At 32.5% G+C, this 17,824-nt stretch overlaps 1 protein-coding gene across 1 annotated transcript in view; it reads right to left on the bottom strand.

Moving 5' to 3' along the window:
• The window catches only part of LOC129217818 (dual oxidase-like), a 264,773-nt gene that overhangs the window by 67,728 nt on the left and 179,221 nt on the right, over nt 1-17,824 (bottom strand). The window contains exons 3-4 of the mRNA XM_054852156.1: nt 12,014-12,175; nt 10,293-10,480 (exon numbers count right to left, since the gene is read on the bottom strand). Of these exons, the coding sequence (XP_054708131.1) occupies nt 10,293-10,480; nt 12,014-12,175 (350 nt within the window). The remainder of the gene's footprint in view (nt 1-10,292; nt 10,481-12,013; nt 12,176-17,824) is intronic.

Here is a 17,824-nt window from a genome sequence, read left to right as displayed (position 1 = left end):
CTGGTTTTAGAAAGTTCCCAAAAACAAACAAAAACATAATGTTTCGTTGCCATATTTTATTATCTTGTGCAAAAAGTGCATTATTAACTTACTGTGAACAAATATTAAATGAAAGAATAAATATCATAATAAGAAATCAATAATAACAAGAAACATAATTGTCACTAAGCCTGGAACTCATTTTAGGAGAAAAATTTCCTGCAGTTAAAAATATTCTTTCTGAATTTGCGTAAGCTGGTGATACTGTTAATAATTTGAAATTTATGATGCATTCAATATTGTTAGTTTCTTTTTTTCTTTCGTTTTCATTTTCTTTTTGAAATTATTTACAATTATGTGAATATCTGAAAATATGTTCCAGCTGATTATGTCTTACCTCTTTGCAAATGTTCAAGACATTACAAATGTTATCTCGCTTGGTATAAAGCTGAATAGCGAGATAGAACAGCAAGCCTATGTCGGCGATATCATAAAGAATTGCAACAATTGATGGTTGGAATAAATTGTTCCTTGCAAAAAAAAAAAATAATAATAATAATAATTACACTTAAAACTAATTTTCACTAGAGGGAAAGTCAAAGAAACGGAGAAAATAAAAACGTGGCTCATATAGTACGACTCATCACACCATCTGTTGATAAAAAATATCATTTTGTAATATTTCGCTACTTTTATATTCATTGATTGATATTCTATAAATTCGTACTTTTGAAGCCAAACTTTTATTTCAATAGATGATTGTCTCATTGAAAACAAAATTTATATTTAAAAGAACAGTAGATATAAATCACACAGTTAAGTTGATAACTTTTAAATCAAAAACTATTTAATACTTTTTGCTAATACCGAAAATACCGGTATTCTACCTCAGCAAATACCGGTATTATGAAATTGCAAAATGGCTCCAAATACCAGTATTCGGTATACTGGTATACCGGCATTACAATCACTAATCATCCCAATAAATTACTTATTACAAATGAAATTTAACTGTAACACATTGCCTCACAATGACTTATGGCAGACCTCATTTTATGTGCCATGGGCAATTCCATGAAACTAGAGACATCACAGTAAAAAAAACTTCATTGTATCAGTAATTTTTTTCTTTCATATGAGGAGAAAAAGACTATTTTTATAAACCTATGCAAAAAAAGTTATAAACACATTTTTTGTAAGCTTTATAGGCAAATTTGATCAACACTACTCAGTGCCCATGTATGGTTGTTTGAGCGGCTCTAAAAGTTAATCCGTTTTTACACTTAGGAAATTAATTGTTATGTCTACAATCTTATTTTTCATTGGAATTTTGTTTACAGAGGAAGAGATTAGACTAACAAAAAAACTTTAAACTGTTATAATTGTTTTTGAACATTTTTTTTAAAACTAGGCCTCATACTCTAATGTAACATCAGTCACAAAATTGTATAAAAGTTTGCATTGCTTAAACAAAAACAAACCCAAGTTAATAAAAAGTCATATTATCTTCATTTATGATTAATCCCTTAAATATTCAGAAATAGTTGAATTTAATTATTTAAAACTTATTTAAAATATGTAACATCAGTCACATTTCTCTTTTCGGTAACAAACCTCAAACAAATTGCCCAAATGCCATTGATTGCTGCAGACAGGCAAAAAAAAAAAAGAGGCGAGATAATTAAGAAATAAAGGAAAACATGAAAATTACAAAAGTAAAACAAAATAGAAGCTAAAAGAGCGAACGATAAAAAATAAATAAAATAATTTTTAAAACCTAGCATAATTACCTAAGTTAGTTCAGAATGGAACTAAAAAGAGAAATTAGATGATGAAGTAGAAAAAGAGTAGAACAAATTTAAAGTATCCAAGTCTCAGGTTTAAATTATAAGCTGCATTACCCTTCTTTAAAGTCATGAAACCTTGGTAAAATCTGTTATTTATTAAAACCGCTCTTTGTTATATCTTCACAAAAGAAAACTGTAGCCGTAAAAAAAATTTCCAATATGAAATTTGTTAAACAGATACAACTTATTCTGAATGTAATACATTTGAAAAAAAGTGCTACATCATCGATACAGAAATATTTCTAAATGTCACAGCTTTATGCAAATTTCAGAGCTATCACCATCCGTCTTGCAGCCATATTATAAAGAGTTATATTTAAGTAATTCTTTTTTCCTAATTTATAAGCTGCAGCAGGTGTTTAGCAACAACTTTTTTTGCAGTAAAGGAGGGAATCACTTCCAGCAGAACATGTTCCAAAATTGTTGACTGCAACTGGAGAACGGGTTCTTGAAGAATATCACTAATAATTGTATCACGAGAAATTAGATGCATTGAAATTAAAACTAAGAGTGTTTAGTGACTGTTAAGATTCAAGCATAAAGACTTTGGAAATAGCCGGTCAATGTGAAGGAAATTTATTATTCACATGAGAAAGAAATAAAATATTTAGCGCACTAGATGTAATAAATGCAAAAGGACTTTTTACTTTATGAAATACGTCAAAAAAATATCTTTTAAAACTTTATAAATGTACTTTTCTTGTAATTTAAATACAATTTTAAACAAAACATGTGCTAATTTCATTTTTAAGGAGAAATAATATATAATTGCAGTAATTTATTGTAAATGTAACATCAGTCGCAAAATCTTTGTATCATCAGTCACGGGTGTTAAATAATTTTTATTCTCTCCGTTTTTTAAGTTTTTCCAATAAAACGAAGTGTTTTCTTCAAGACTAAAATCACTGTTTAGTGAAACGTTTAATGAAAACTCAAACAGTAAAACTGAAAGCAAGCAAATATTTTTAAAACGGGACAATTTTTTGCAACGAAGAAAATGTAAAACTATGCAAATGGTACGGAAAAACTTGCGGGACATCTTGTTTATTAACTATTTGGTTCGTTAAACGATAGTATCATGTAAATGGGGGGGGGGGGGATTCCACATACTAAAGGAGGCCCTGAAGGAAAAGTGGAAGATTGTCAACAAACTGTGCATTTAGCTGCTTGAAACATTTTTGCTGACACCCTCAAAGGGCCTCTGAAGGATGCTTAGAAAGAAATAAATGAAACTTCTTCCAATCTTCAATTAAATGATCTCTTGACACAGAAAGCAGCTTCCGTGTGCAAGGACATAGCAACCTACGTCTGGAGAGAAACAGGCTGCAGCAGACCTTCACAGAATTTCTTGGACTGGTTTCCATCTGTTAGCTCTAGATGGGGTTCATTAATCGCTGGAAATGACTGGAAGTTTCACTGGTCAAACATTCAATCAAAGAAGTTTCATTTTAGAGGTCAAGAGGGAAAGAGATTGGACGAAGAAAGATCTCACTTTTTTTTTCAAAGGAATGTAACTATGAGAGATCACTTTTATTTCAGAAACAGATATTTGTTTGTCAGATATGGTCTAGGATATTTCTTAGTTTAAGGAAACTTTTCCTTTCAGTAGGAGTGGCGTTTTCAATCCATTGCCTTTTTCTATTGCTTTTCGAAAAATCTTTGTGTAATAGAACTCTGACTCTGGACGTTGAGTCGACATTTTAGAAGTTTTTTACAAGTCAGCAATTCTTAAATTGTGTTCCGCGAACATCAGTATTCCACGGAGATCATTCGAGGGTTCCACGAAACTTAGATTTTTTTTTTCAGTTCAAACTAGTCACTTAATTAGCCACTTCATGTCAAAAATATGCCAGGGTGTTGAATATTACTGAATAGCATCAATTTAATATTATTTCTATGTAGTGTTTTTTGGGGAGGGGGGGGAGAGTAGTTAAAAAAAAAGTTTTTTTATTGAATTTTATACTTGTGCGCTTCTCATACCTTGGATCTTGCTCCAATATTTGTTGAATCCATTTGTATAACGAAGCCTAGGACATCTTTATGGATAAAACATTGAAGGTTTTTCATAACTGATTCTTTGACTTCAGATAGCTATTTCAAACATATATTTGCCATAACTGTTCAGTTTTTGTGTTTATGTTTGATCTGAATCCACAAATTTTCTTCCTTTCTGGCTCTGACGCATTTCTAAAGCGTTTTTATTGAGTAAACGTAGTGTAGATTCTGTGAACTAAGCACTTAAACACACACACACACACACAAAAGGAGGGGGGAGAAAAAAATAATAAAATGCAAGAATAGTAAAAGATTTTCTAAATATTATCTTCCTTTTTGGCTTTGAAGCATTTCTAAAGCGTTTTTATTGAATAAAAAGTATTGTCAATTTAGTGAACCAAGCACACGCACACACACACACACACACACAAAAGAAGAGAGAGTGTGTGTGTGAGAGAGAGAGAGAGAATAAATAAAATAAAATGCAAGAAAAGTAAAAAAAAAAATAGGAAAGAAAAAAATGAAACAAGAAAAAACAAAAAGTAAAAGTAGAAAAAAGAAAAAACCTTGAAAACTTGTGTTTTGCGTCACTGGTCATAATTTTCTCGTTAAGTTGTGCGTTAATGACTGCAATTACTTAGCGATGAAATATGAGCTAACTGTGACTATGAATTAACTTTTCGCTCAGTATGAGGCGTATAATGACGTTAATTTTAACTTTTAAGCTGGGTAATGTCACTAATTGTGGATCGGGTCTTAAGTTTCACACAGAAGTTCATATTTTTGTATTTTCAGTTTTTTAAATGAGAAAAAAAAATTTCGCTATCGATTCACTAGTCAAGATTAAATGCTTGTAATCAATGTAAAATGCTATCATTTGAGGATGAGAGCAGTCATTCTGTTTAATGGAAAATAGCTCAAATTTCAACTAATGAATCTTATTACTGCACTTCTTGGGTTTCGGTACATAACCACAGGTAGTACTTTAAGTTTTTGAGTTTAGAATCTTATTTTTTTGCATTTTGTGATTAATCTAATGTCTATTTGCCTGCAGACTATTTTTGTGGGTCTTTAATCTGCGTCACAGATCGCTGTAAAACATTCTGCAACCGGGATTTGTATGAAAAAATCTCTCACTTAGTCCAATGTATTTATATACAGTCGGACCTCCATATATCGAAGTAGCAAATTGCCGGGAAAAAATTCGATATATAGAAATTTCGATACATAGAAACGATCTTATTTTATCATAAAAATCTCCTAAAACATTAAAATAAAAGCTAATTTTCGTGCATGAAACCCAATTTCTAATTTTTACGAGCATTGGATTAAACGAAAGTTAATAATTGAAAAAATAACAGAAATTACATTTTTGTGCCTCCATACATCTTCATTCTTCGGCAGTTCAATTTGATCCGCAACATAGGGGGATTTTCGTTTTGACAATGTAATCGAGAGAAAAGTAAGAAATCAATCTACCTAACTTGAACGATTTTTACTGAAGCTGAAAAGACTAGGATTGATAATCAACAGACAAAAAAGATGTTACAGTGTTACTGGTTACAATTAAGATTTGAAATAAACTTGAGGGAATTTAAGAACTCCAGAACGGAACAACGACCTATACACACCCCTCAAACCCAGATTTCTTATGAGTTTCTTAGCAACTTTTAGTAAACATAATTTTCTCCCCTAACCTGCATTTTTCATGAGACAAACAGTCTAAAGTGGACAAAAAATATCTACGAATGTCTCGAAAAAAATTTCGATATATAGAGATTTTTTCGATATATAGAAACAATTTTTCTATGTAATGAACATTGAAATTTGCTGGGATTTCGATGTATAGAAAATTTCGATATGTGGAAGTTCGATATATGGAGGCTCGACTGTATTTTGGTCAAATACTAGGGTTATGATTTTGGGAACTTTGGATAAACATTTTTTCTTTCATTACATTTTTAGTTTAAGTTATTCTTGAGGCAGAAATAATTTTAGCACCTGTTTCAGCATATTTCATCCATTAAAAATTGGAAATACGTTTCAACCTAAGTAAAGAGTATTTTCACGGTTTGTATCAAAATTTAGCATCGTGAAAAAAAAAAAAAACAGTTTGAATTTTCAAAATGTACTTTAGGTTTTTTTTTTTAAATTCAAAAACTCCAACAATCTAATTGTTAAAACCAATCTAGCATGCATCAGCTCTTTCCCTGCTACTGTTTGACCACGGATTGCATGTAATTTGGCAATCGGCCTAATAAAGACGATTCCATCTGAATGAATCTAGCAGGGTAGAAGGGAAAATAGCGATGAGATATATTGATACACGCGTTTTATAATGTCACTAGGGGCCTTTACCATTTATTGCATTCTCTAAAATAAAATGAGGGGAAATAAAAATAGTTGCTATGGAAACAACAAAAAGAAAATAAAATGTTTTCATTTCATTCGGGAATGTAAAAGCAAAATGGTAAGCTCAAAACTGCGCTATAAATAAATAAATCAATTAATTTTTGTGGTGAGAATATAGATTTGATATACTTTAGATTAAGAAGATATTGCAGTTAGCAAATAATTATTTTTACAAAACTGGGGCTAAATAATAGAGAGGAAAAAGTGGACATCTGTAACAAACCAACTAACACCCCTATAAACTAATAGATACGCCCATTTTCGCCTATAAACCGAATATTACGCATTCCATGTAATCGAACGCCTAAAGACAGTATAGACGGTCAGACAGTATATTCAACTTTATCCTTAGAAATTTAATTTTCTGATGAAATTGAACACTATTATGCTGCCGTGGGCAGGTAAAAGGCAGTAACTGAACATTTTTCTTTTTAATTTTTTTAGCATTTTTGCTATCTATTGTACTTGAGCTTTGTTGCATGAGCGATGGTCTCTTAATTTAAAGTGGAACGTTTAACCACATGGTTAACTCGTTCCACATCTTGATGAGTTTGTGGTTATTTTAATATATTCCTCTTTGTACAAGCAATACTTTTGGATATATGGCGTTTTTAAAGCAAAAGAATAATTTTTAGTGACCCTATACAGTCAGACCTTGATATAAGGTCACTCGCTTGTAAGATCACCCCGCATTTAAGGTCACTTTTCTAAAGTCGCGGCTCACTGAATAGGAATTCTATGTTGTGTCTTATCGGATATGTAGTCAGGTCATAATACATTAATCGCTTATAAGATCACTTCTGTCTGATTTCTTTAAATAATTTCAGTGCTTAATAGATTCACTTCCAAGAATTTTTCGCAATATACGATCCATAAAGAGTGAAAAGTCGTATTCCTATTACGTACACTGTAACAAATTTCGGAAACGTTTCTGGATATATCGGAAACGTTTCCGAAATAGTAGGAATCCTTCATCCAATAGCGAACTCCTCAATATTCAGAAAGCTTTTTGTTATTTCAAGATATCTAGAAGCGGAAGTGATGACGCAACGCTTCGAAACCTATTTCCTCCTTCCAACACAGGCGCCAATGAGTCGGAAATAACGAGAACTTCTTTTTTTCTTATCTATGGTTGCTGCAGTCAGCAACTGTTTAGCATTGGATTGCTTGTTAGTTCATGTCTAGAGAGTATTAAAATGTGTCGAAACTAATTTTACGCCTTTGCATTTTGGACTGCCCTTGAGTTTTTAGACGATGTACGCAGCTATTATAGTTAATAACCATTTGCTTCTTTACAATTTCCAATGCAACCATAATTAGATATATATTGTGTGTTCAAGCGTGAATAGTTTCAACGCCTGTGTTTATACTTAATGAAACGAAACCCTTTGTATTACTTATTCAGTTGCAATGGAGGTACTTAGATTTTCTTCCGCTCATGTTCACTTGTAAGTATTAATGAATATTTTAAAACATGTTGTTATATACATTTATATTTTTGTTGATTTGCATTTGATGAGGCTCCAATTGTAACTGTTTTTAGGTTTATCGAATTAATTTAAAGTTATCCTGCATACCTATGTGCGCGGTGTACTATTTGTTGTAACCAACTGAAACTGATTAATTACGCAAAAGAAGTAAGATTTATATTTGAGAAGCAATCACAGAAAAGTTATTTCGAAATACTTGGATGTACATACATTTTGGTTCAAAAAGAAAAAAAAAATCAATTGTTTAATTCATTAGAAATATGGTAATGCAAATATTTTCAAGTATTGTAATATGCTTCACAAAAAATGTGCCGGTATAATTTATCTTTTTTTATTATAATTTATTCATTCATTTAAAAATAGTTATACCATTAGAAAATGACCATGTTATCTATTAGTAAGAACATAGTTATGAAATTAATTCATCTGCTTATTCATTTTGTTAAATGTGGTTAAGAATAAAAAAATTCCTTGACATTAGTTCCGAAAATAACATTTCCTTCGTGGATATACTAGTTTAATGTAGGACAGTCAGGAGGAATGAGTCAGTGGCAAAAATGGAACAGCTGCATTTACATGCTGAAATAAAAAGTAATATTATTTCATGTCATCGTTTTAAAAGTGATCAGTTTTTAAATACTATGTTATTAATATGCAATGCACATATGGTGAGAAGACGAGGGGCGTTCACCACGCAGACTGTGCCATTGACATTTTCAAGGGGTTGCTTTTTTTAAGGTGGGGGGCGCTTTATATCATTTTATGGGTGCACCATCACTCTTATGGTGTGGGGGGGGGGGACTCTCGTATATATGAAATGGAATAATCATGTAATAGAGTTCAATGTTTTAATAAATAAAATATATAATGCATTTTGCGCGCACTCTAAATCAGTAACCTATTTTGATTAAGTATCTATATTTGTGATAAACTGGAAAAGGGCAAGAACAGAAGAATAAACCCGAATGGTTCCAGCAGGGGGACTTTGGTGTCATATTTAAATTCATCAATTTCTCTGTTGGTACTTTTCGGTACACTTTGTTCGTCAAAGAAATTGACTTGACGTGAACGAATTTCGGAACGCAAAGTTTAGGTAAATTCTGTCAAATTTTATCCGAAAATAAAAGCTATCAAGTTTGATACAAGATATGTTTTTAAGTTCTGCATTAAAAATACAATATGTTGATAATTTTGTTCTGAAAATATTGAGAGAAAAACTGAAGTTTAATATTGTTTAACAAACAATCCCACTTTTGAGAAAGTACTCCCCTTTCCTCCCCCGACGATTTTGTGATTATGAATGAAACTACTATATTATTTCATAAATTTTCAAAAACTTATAACTGTGCATATGTTATGCTGTTAACCATGCTATTTGTCATTAGAAATTCAGAAAAAAAAATCCACGAATGAATCTAAAATTGCTTGTTTCATTGCTCTTAGATATGAAAGAATTGAAACTGATATGGCATGCAGTACTATAGTAAAGAATTATTTTTTTAGAAAAAATCACGGAAAAGGGACTCCGAAATTCTCAGAAACGTTTTTGAAAATTGTTTGGAGAATTCCGAAATACTCGGAAACGTTTTCGAAACTTTCATGAACCACAGCTGCACAGAATACTCAGAAACATTTCTGGAAATTACGGAAAGAGGATTCCGAAATACTCAGAAACGTTTCTGAAAATTACAGAAAGAGGATTCCAAAATACTCAGAAACATTTCTGGAAATTATAGAAAGAGGATTCCGAAATACTCAGACACGTTTCTGGACATTACAGAAAGAGGATTCCGAAACACTCAGACACGTTTCCGGACATTACAGAAAGAGAATTCCGAAATACTCAGAAACGTTTTTGAAAATTTCATGAACCGCAGCTGCACGATATACTCAGAAACGTTTCCGATTTTTTTTTACAGTGTAGCATGTAGTGCACCAAATGCAGTAGAAAGTGAGTATTACGACAGTGACGCTAAAATATGAAGCAGAAGTAATGAGGGCACTCAGCGTGTATATATCGCACTATCTATATATCGCACTTTTTTACCAGTCATGAGAAGCCGAAGAAAATTTTCAGATAACAATTAGAAACCATTGTGCTAAAACGAAAGAAAAATCCTATCAGTCCTGTATTTATGATAATTTTAAGTTAGGTAAATTGCTCATCAGTTCTCTGCTTGGGCATATTTGTATGCAGCTTTACTCTAAATGAAAGTTCTAAAAAATCATTTCAAAATGTCTTATTGCTTCCAAAAGTTTTAACTGGTTCAAATCTATTCAACTATTATAACCTAATAATTGATATTTTTGAATGTATTAAATTTTTTAAATAATTAATGTATATACATGCTTATTTATCGAAAAATATACATGGATCGGTTATAAGGTCACCCCGCTTATAAGGTCAGTTTCATGAAGTCTCGAGAGGTGACCTTATATCGAGGTCTGACTGATAACGCGTTCAGCCATTTAAAGAGACTTAAACGACAAAACACAGATACATAGAGAGAAATTAACCAATATTTAACCACGCCTATCCAAGATTAGAGAATTGAATTGTTCGCTATACCTGCTCTCGAGGACTATTTGGAGACTGCCCAGTCTTGGAATCATAGAGTGCTCTATGAAAGGGCATCATTTTGGTCCCTTTGCATTCCTTGTCGTAGGCATCGTCGCAAGCTGGAACTTCAATTTTATGAACTTCAATGGGACATCCAGATTCACTGGCCATCAGTATCTCGGACGCTGCGACTTGCCCTGAAAAAGTAACTCAGTTTAAACACAAAATAAAAGCATTGAAGTATAAGGAAGTTAAATGACTGAAAAGAAAGTTAATTTCTAATAAGTAAAAGAAGCAGTCGAGACTTTGTACAATGAATTGAGTAAAAATACGACAACGTGTATACATGTACAAATAAAATCAATTAAAAAGAGTTTTAAGAAAACTTGGAAGACAGCTGTTTCAAGGCTATAAAAACAAACCAATTCATCAGTGCATAAAAGAAAAGGGCTTTGTGTACCATTTTTCTTTTGTGCACTGATGAAGGGATTTGTTTTTATTCCCTCAAAACAGCTGTCTTCAGAGTTTTTTTAACTCTTTTTAATTGATTTTATTTGTACATATATACATGTTGTTGCATTTTTACTCACTTGATTTCCAACATCTGTATCTCAGGGCCAGACTAACGTAAATCCAAAAATAACCATTTTCTGGTATGTAGAATCCTATTCTGCATTGAGCTATAACAACGAAATTCCTTAACAAAATGTTTTTTACAATTAATTACCAGTGTTAAGAGAGGGCGAGTCTCAATACTTGTATTCACCAGACAAATGTTTGTTAAGCTCTCCAGCAAAGTAGTGAAAATACAACTTACGTTTGTCTGACTTTGAGCCTTTTTAAGGCAAAATTTAGAACATGTTGTTCTGTTAACTTTCTCACTCTTCGACAACAGAATTTAAAACACACTCTTCAGTTATATTTCTGACAATTAAGGAAAATCACTTTTGAAAATATCTTTATGATCTTGAAACATTATATTCATTAGATTTTAGTTGCAAAAAAAAAAAAAAAGATTAACTGAATGCAGTCCATGAAAATGTATTTAGCTTTTTCTAACATAATTGAAACATCAAACATATTGTTAGATTACATGCGAAGTTAAATTATTTCACAGATTTTATAATTTGCCACCACTTACAAAATCTTTGTTGAAATAAATCAAATTGGGAGAATTAAATAGTTGAAGACAACGAAATCTTACCATAATTTTTGATAAGACATTCTTTTGTTACTAGAAAGTAAAGCGTAGGGCGTAAATAAATTCCCAGCAATTTGGAATACAAGTTTTAAACTGTGATATCAAGGAATATTCTGCAATATTTTGCAAAGGATTCCTGTTTCGTTTAACATTATTTCAAATAAAATTATGCAAAAAATGATAAATGTTTAATATTAAAACATATGTAGATCAAACTCTATGAAAACTGTTTAAAGTTGAAAAAGTTTTTTTGCTACCCCTTTTAATTCGCAGCAAAATGGCTAATTTATAAAGAAAACGGTGATTTATATGTGGTATTGGCAGCATGGTTTCTCTGAAGAAGCTATTTTCTTTATGGAGCTAGATTTTTTGAAATTAAGTCCATTTTCATAAAACTTCTCTTATTTGATGGAATGGCACCTGACTTTTCTGAACAGCTCTACATTTTGATAAGGATCTACAAAATTGAACCACAGCATCTCTTCGTATTTTCAACATAATTGTGGTGATTCGTTTAAATATATCTTACCGAAAAATGTGAAAAGAACAGTGAGGTTCCTGAGCGATGAGAGACCATCTTTGCCTTTCATGAGGGCCTGAGACAGAGCTCTGGCACTGGGTCTCTCCATACCGGCCATCTGATACACGCCATCTGCATACGATGGCGGGGCCTTTCTTGTCAGCTGGCTATCTGCAAAAACAAAGCAGGACACAAAACTATTATTATGTCTTTTATAAACAGCAGTACAAGGTGACAGAGAACAAACAAAATATCAGAAAAAAAAACCTTAATTGTGAATCTTCAACGGGCTGATATGTAAGGATGCAAATCAAATCCATCTATACCAACCTTAAACTGTTTTGGGAAATAGAAAAAAAAAACCTCTTTTTTGAAATAACATCTTAGTTTTAAGCTTTTATGCATACAACTTAATCTCATCAATTTCTTCAAGATGGTAGTTTTAACTTCAGCGGTACACTATCAAAACCCGAAAAGGTTCAAAATTAATTGGACGTATCGAAAATATGAATTTTTGTCTAACTTCTGATAGTTTTTGTTAATCGTTGTTCGTTTCTGTTGAAGATAATACTTCAATACTTTTGGATATCATTCCCAAAAAGGGGATGTATTTCTGCGTTAACTCCACTCTACAGGTATCTAGAAATTTGAATTTCAAAACCTTAAAAAAATTCGTAGTGGTAAATCAAGTTTGCCTGATCTATCCTGACTAAGGGTTTGATAACAATATGAAGTGACGTACAAATGGTAAAATTTTAACAAATTAAAAAAAAATCTTTTCTCTCTTTATCTTTTCTGTTGCATTCCTTGTATAAATTATAAAATATACTGCACTAAAACTTTATGACTTTGTTTTTCTGAAGTGGACGTCTAAGAAAGCTTTTGTTATTGGAAATCTTTCTAGTAATAATGCAGTGTAGGGCATGTTTTATTGAGTGTCTTGTATAGATATCTTAAGATCTTGCTGAGACACATTTTTTTCTCTTTATTCTTGTGTTTTGTATTCTTTTCTGCACTTATTGGTTTTCTTTATTCGTATCAACAACCCATGCAAAATGGGTGTTCATCCATTTTATACGATAAACGTTTATTTTAAAAACTCAATCGCAAAATTGAAGGGCTGGGAGCAATAACATGGTAATCCACACTTCATACAAAATCAAAAGGTAGAATCGTTGTTAAAAACAGTACTTTTGGGTTACCACCTTTTCGGATCACTGTAAATTTGAAGGGTTGGGAGCAATGACATGGTAACCCAGGACTTCATGCGATAGTAATAGGTGGTAACCCAACAGTACTGTTTTTAATAACGTTCCTACCTTTTGATTTTGCATGGAGTGTGGGTTACCATGTTATTGCTCCCAGCCCTTCAATAATACTTAAATTTTCAAAGTGCTTAAAATACACGTTGAGTATATAATCTCAAAAGCGAATGAGACATTTTTCTGCCTACTATTAACTGAATGGACATGCACCCACGGATGGTCCTTATTTGTTTTGGCTCTTCGATATATAGTGATGATATATAACAGAAGGTGCAACTTTATTTGAACTGAACAATTAACATGGCATATTATAGGTACTACACTCCAGGGTCTTTCGTTCCTATCCCTACACGTGGCTTAATCACTTGGATGGAGTCCCAAATAGAGCTCCGTTTTTTGTTCCAGACCAGAAGTCGAGCAACAATTGATCCAGTGCCCCCATATGTATGGATTTTGAATGAGAATTTGGCAGACTTTGTGATCACGACATATTTAATGTACTCAAGTCATCAGTAGCAAACATGGAATATTTTTGACCGATTAGCATCGAATTCGGGATCTTCCAGTCATGAGTTCCACTCCTTGCCGATCAAGTCACCATGGCCCCTAACATGATACGGTATCTACATTGGTAAGAGGCTGCTAACTCAATCATCTTTAAAAGTACCTTGAACTTTGATTTTCACCTAATAACTTGAATAAATATATATAATAAACAAATAAGTTTCGTCATTTAAGGCCTGCGATGTGACTAGTGTATGCTAAGTCCGTTGCTTTCAAGATTTTTTTAAATTGTTGTCTTTACAACATGAACTTATTTTCGGCTGTCGAGCTTACATGAGGGGTTCTATACTTCGGTTGTACACAAATAATACTAATAGTAATAATAATAATTACAAAGTGTGCAGAAGGGAAAAATCTCAGAAAAAAATTATTTTTGATGATCTTTTAAAAATATTTAACAAAGTTATACTCTCTAAGTCTCTCTCCTTGCAACAAATGTTCATGCTTTTTTGAACTTTTCACCCCTATACTACTTCAGAAGAACGTTAATAATAATAATAATTATTATTATTACATTTATTATTATTATTGTCGTTGATGCTGTTCTTATTATTATTGCTATTATAATTATTATTGCTGTTGGTGCTACTTATTTTTATTGATATTACTATTATTATTGCTATTATTATTATTATTATTATCATTATTATTATTATTATTATTATTGTTTTTATTATTGTTTTTATTATTATGATTCTTATGCTTATTATATCACATGCAAAGTGCCGAAGTTCCGTTTCATACGTTAGTGTTTTCAGAACAAAATTACATTTTTCCGAAATTCAAAAACTTTCCACAAGACACAAACATGCGCATTAAAGCAGCAAATCTCCAACAGTAATTTCAAAGAATCAAGTTTCATCGAAATAAAATCATTTCGACGCATTAAACTTGACTGACAAGCCATTAAGGATATCACTTAATTATTTCGAAATGGGACAACGGGTGCCGCAACCGGCGAAAGACGGCGCATTGCAACCTCCAGACAACGAAACCGATTTGCGAACGCGACTGCGAGCACGAACGGATACCGATACCTCTCTCGCCCAATTTGCGATGGGCAGTCGGACGCAATCCGGACTACCAGCACTTGAACAGTTTTCTAGGTTGATTTTAATTGCTCAGTGAAAAGCATTAACATGAAGCGTTACGACACTCTTGTTTGCTTTTGACCTTGATTTCCCTGAAGGGTAAGAGCGCGTGGGTGATACTCAGGTGAGCAGCAATTAAATTTAATCGGTTTGTGGCGTTTCACACGCATTGAGATGAGTGCATCTCAGACCTGAATTTCGTCAAAATGCGAGTGTTTGAACACGGGAAAATATGAGAAATGTGGGCAGAAATCTGGGTAGGTTTTTTTTTCCCCAAGGAGTAAAAATTCTCTTGATATGCTTACAGAGAAGGGAAATTAATTTTGGAGGAATAAAATTAGTCAAAACGAGATATTTAATCACGGGAAGATGTACGAGAGATACTGCTAGGGTATTTTCAAGGTGTGGAAATATACCCTTTGATTTTTTTTGAGGAGTGAAATTTATTTTGGAGGAGATAAAGTTATCAAAACGGACATATTTGAACAAGGGAGGATATGAGATGTGTAGATAGAGATACTACTAAATTTTATTTTCAAAATGTGAAAATATAATATACGCCTTGATATTTTTTAGATGAGTGAAATTTATTTTGGAGGAGAGAAAGTGATCAAAACGGGAATATTTGAACACGGAAGGATATGAGATATGTAGACAAAGATACTGCTAGTTTCTTTTCTTTTTCAAGGTGTGAAAATGTATTCCTTGATATTTTTTCGGACGGGAGAAATTTATCAAAACGAGAATATTTTATTATAGAAAGATGTCAAAGGTATGGACAGATATTGCAAGGTTTTTTTTCTTGCAAGGCGTGAAAATAAGCATTTAAAATTTTTAGAGGAGTGGGATTCATTTTGAAAGGGTGAAATATGCAAAAATTCCATAAAAACTAGCTTTCTTGAGGATTAAATAGATGATGGTAGATCGAGAGGAGGCATGGCTATCTCGAATTTTAACATTCTGAGTGTTGGAGATAGTTAAATTAAAAATCTAAGCACTCAAATGTAATATTTGAGAAATCCCCCATCCCTCCCCTATTTTTTCACGGTGTTGAATTTTGGTATAAAATATACAGATGGATGTACGCTTCACCAAAATTTGGAGACAGCCTAAAATATCTGATTTTCAATGCGTGAAACAGACTTGGTAAAGGTATTTGCACGTGGAAGTGAAATTTATTGTTGAAATTGGAGTGTAAGGAGAATTTAAACCATAAATATCGATGTCATACTCTGCCAGTTTTCAAAGAGACCTTATATGCTAAAAGGAAAAAGTTTTGAAAGCATTACAGGAACTATGATATGTTTTCGTACAGCTTATTTTATGGACAATAGTAGAATGGACAAACTGATATTCATGAATTCATGGTAATTTTCCCCCATGAAACGCCTTTTGACGAATAAACTTATTGAACATTTTTTTTTTAGGTGTTTGACTTTCATGAAGGCTTTGTTTACCCAGAAAATACATTGTCCAATATGTTTCAAAACAACTTTATGCGGAACGCATACAGATACATTACAATAGTGCCGTCATCATGAGAAAAATGGTTCATACTCCAGTGGACATTTTCATAGCAGAGCTACATTGGAAAATTTAGTTTAATAGAAATGTTTGCTATATTTCATTTTAATGCAATGAGTGTGTTCTATTTTCTAGTTCAGCAAAACATGATATTAAATTTTCCTATTTGTTTTAACTTTCATTTAAAGTTATGAACAGTTTTTCAAGAAAAACATTGGGTGGTAAAAGAGTACAAGGTGCCCTTAAAAGGAATCCTGCCCCTGTGGGAGCTGAAAATTTAGGGATCATAATTCCCTAGTGCTTAGCATATACATTTATCAAGTAATTTTGCAGTACAATAAGCCCCTCCCCAAAAGCAAGAGACCCCCCCCCCAAAAAAAAATACCCCTCCAAACAGCTCTCCTAAAAATTTCAATTTGCGTCATGACCCCTCCGCCCCTGGGTTTGCACCCCTGCTGTAGTCACGAACATGACAAGAGCACTTGATGACCCGATCATTCCAATTTTGGAAATAATAGACTATTGTCCGTTTTTCACAAGAAGGCACTTCGCTCCGCCTCCTCGAACGCAGAGTTTCATTTTACGCGGAGGTGATCGGTAAGCAACCCACGCGCTTCTAAATGAAACAACCAGACAGCCTTAACTTGGACGTGCATTTTAATGTGCAAAAAAGTCTTTTAGTGTCCTTTATGTCACTTGTCTGTGGTCATTTTAGTTGTTCTTGCATTTTAAAAATTGCTGCTTTTGCAACAAAGGCCCTGTTTATGCAGCTAAATTCATCCCGGCGTCAACCCGGCTTCGCGAAATAAGGCTGTTTTATGCATCCAACCCGGCTTCAAGCCGCGTTCAATGCAGGAGCGAATTCCCTCCACCTACATTAAAGGATTATTGGCGGATTTTTCCCACAAGAAGTACAATTAAAAGTAATTACTCGGGATAAAGTTCTGTATATGTGTTTCGTCAATAAAATTTTTATTTTTAAATGAAATTGAAAACCAAAATAAAATAAATTAATAAAAATAAATAAATTTGAAACATTTTTTTCAGAAAAATATATAATAAAAGCATATTTCGAAACAGTTGTGAAAATTTTGGTGGGGGTTGGAACCCTAAAAACCCACCCCTTAATTGCGGCCATGCTATTGACAATCACAAAGGGCAAAAATTTTAATTTAGAAATGGATTGAAAAAATCCAGACATATTTTTACACAATTTACTGATTAATGCTAGTTCTCAAAATGCTGATCCCCAGTCGAAATTAGTAAAAGCTATTGCATTTGTCACAAGCTATTTTTGATTAAATTTATGAAATTCAAGTAATAAATTAAAAGGATGAAATAATAGGATTCATATTGAAATATAATATTATGCACAG

This window comes from Uloborus diversus, chromosome 2, assembly GCF_026930045.1.
Source record: "Uloborus diversus isolate 005 chromosome 2, Udiv.v.3.1, whole genome shotgun sequence".
In the NCBI taxonomy this organism is placed as follows: domain Eukaryota; kingdom Metazoa; phylum Arthropoda; class Arachnida; order Araneae; family Uloboridae; genus Uloborus; species Uloborus diversus.
This window is presented reverse-complemented; position numbering and strand designations above follow the sequence as displayed.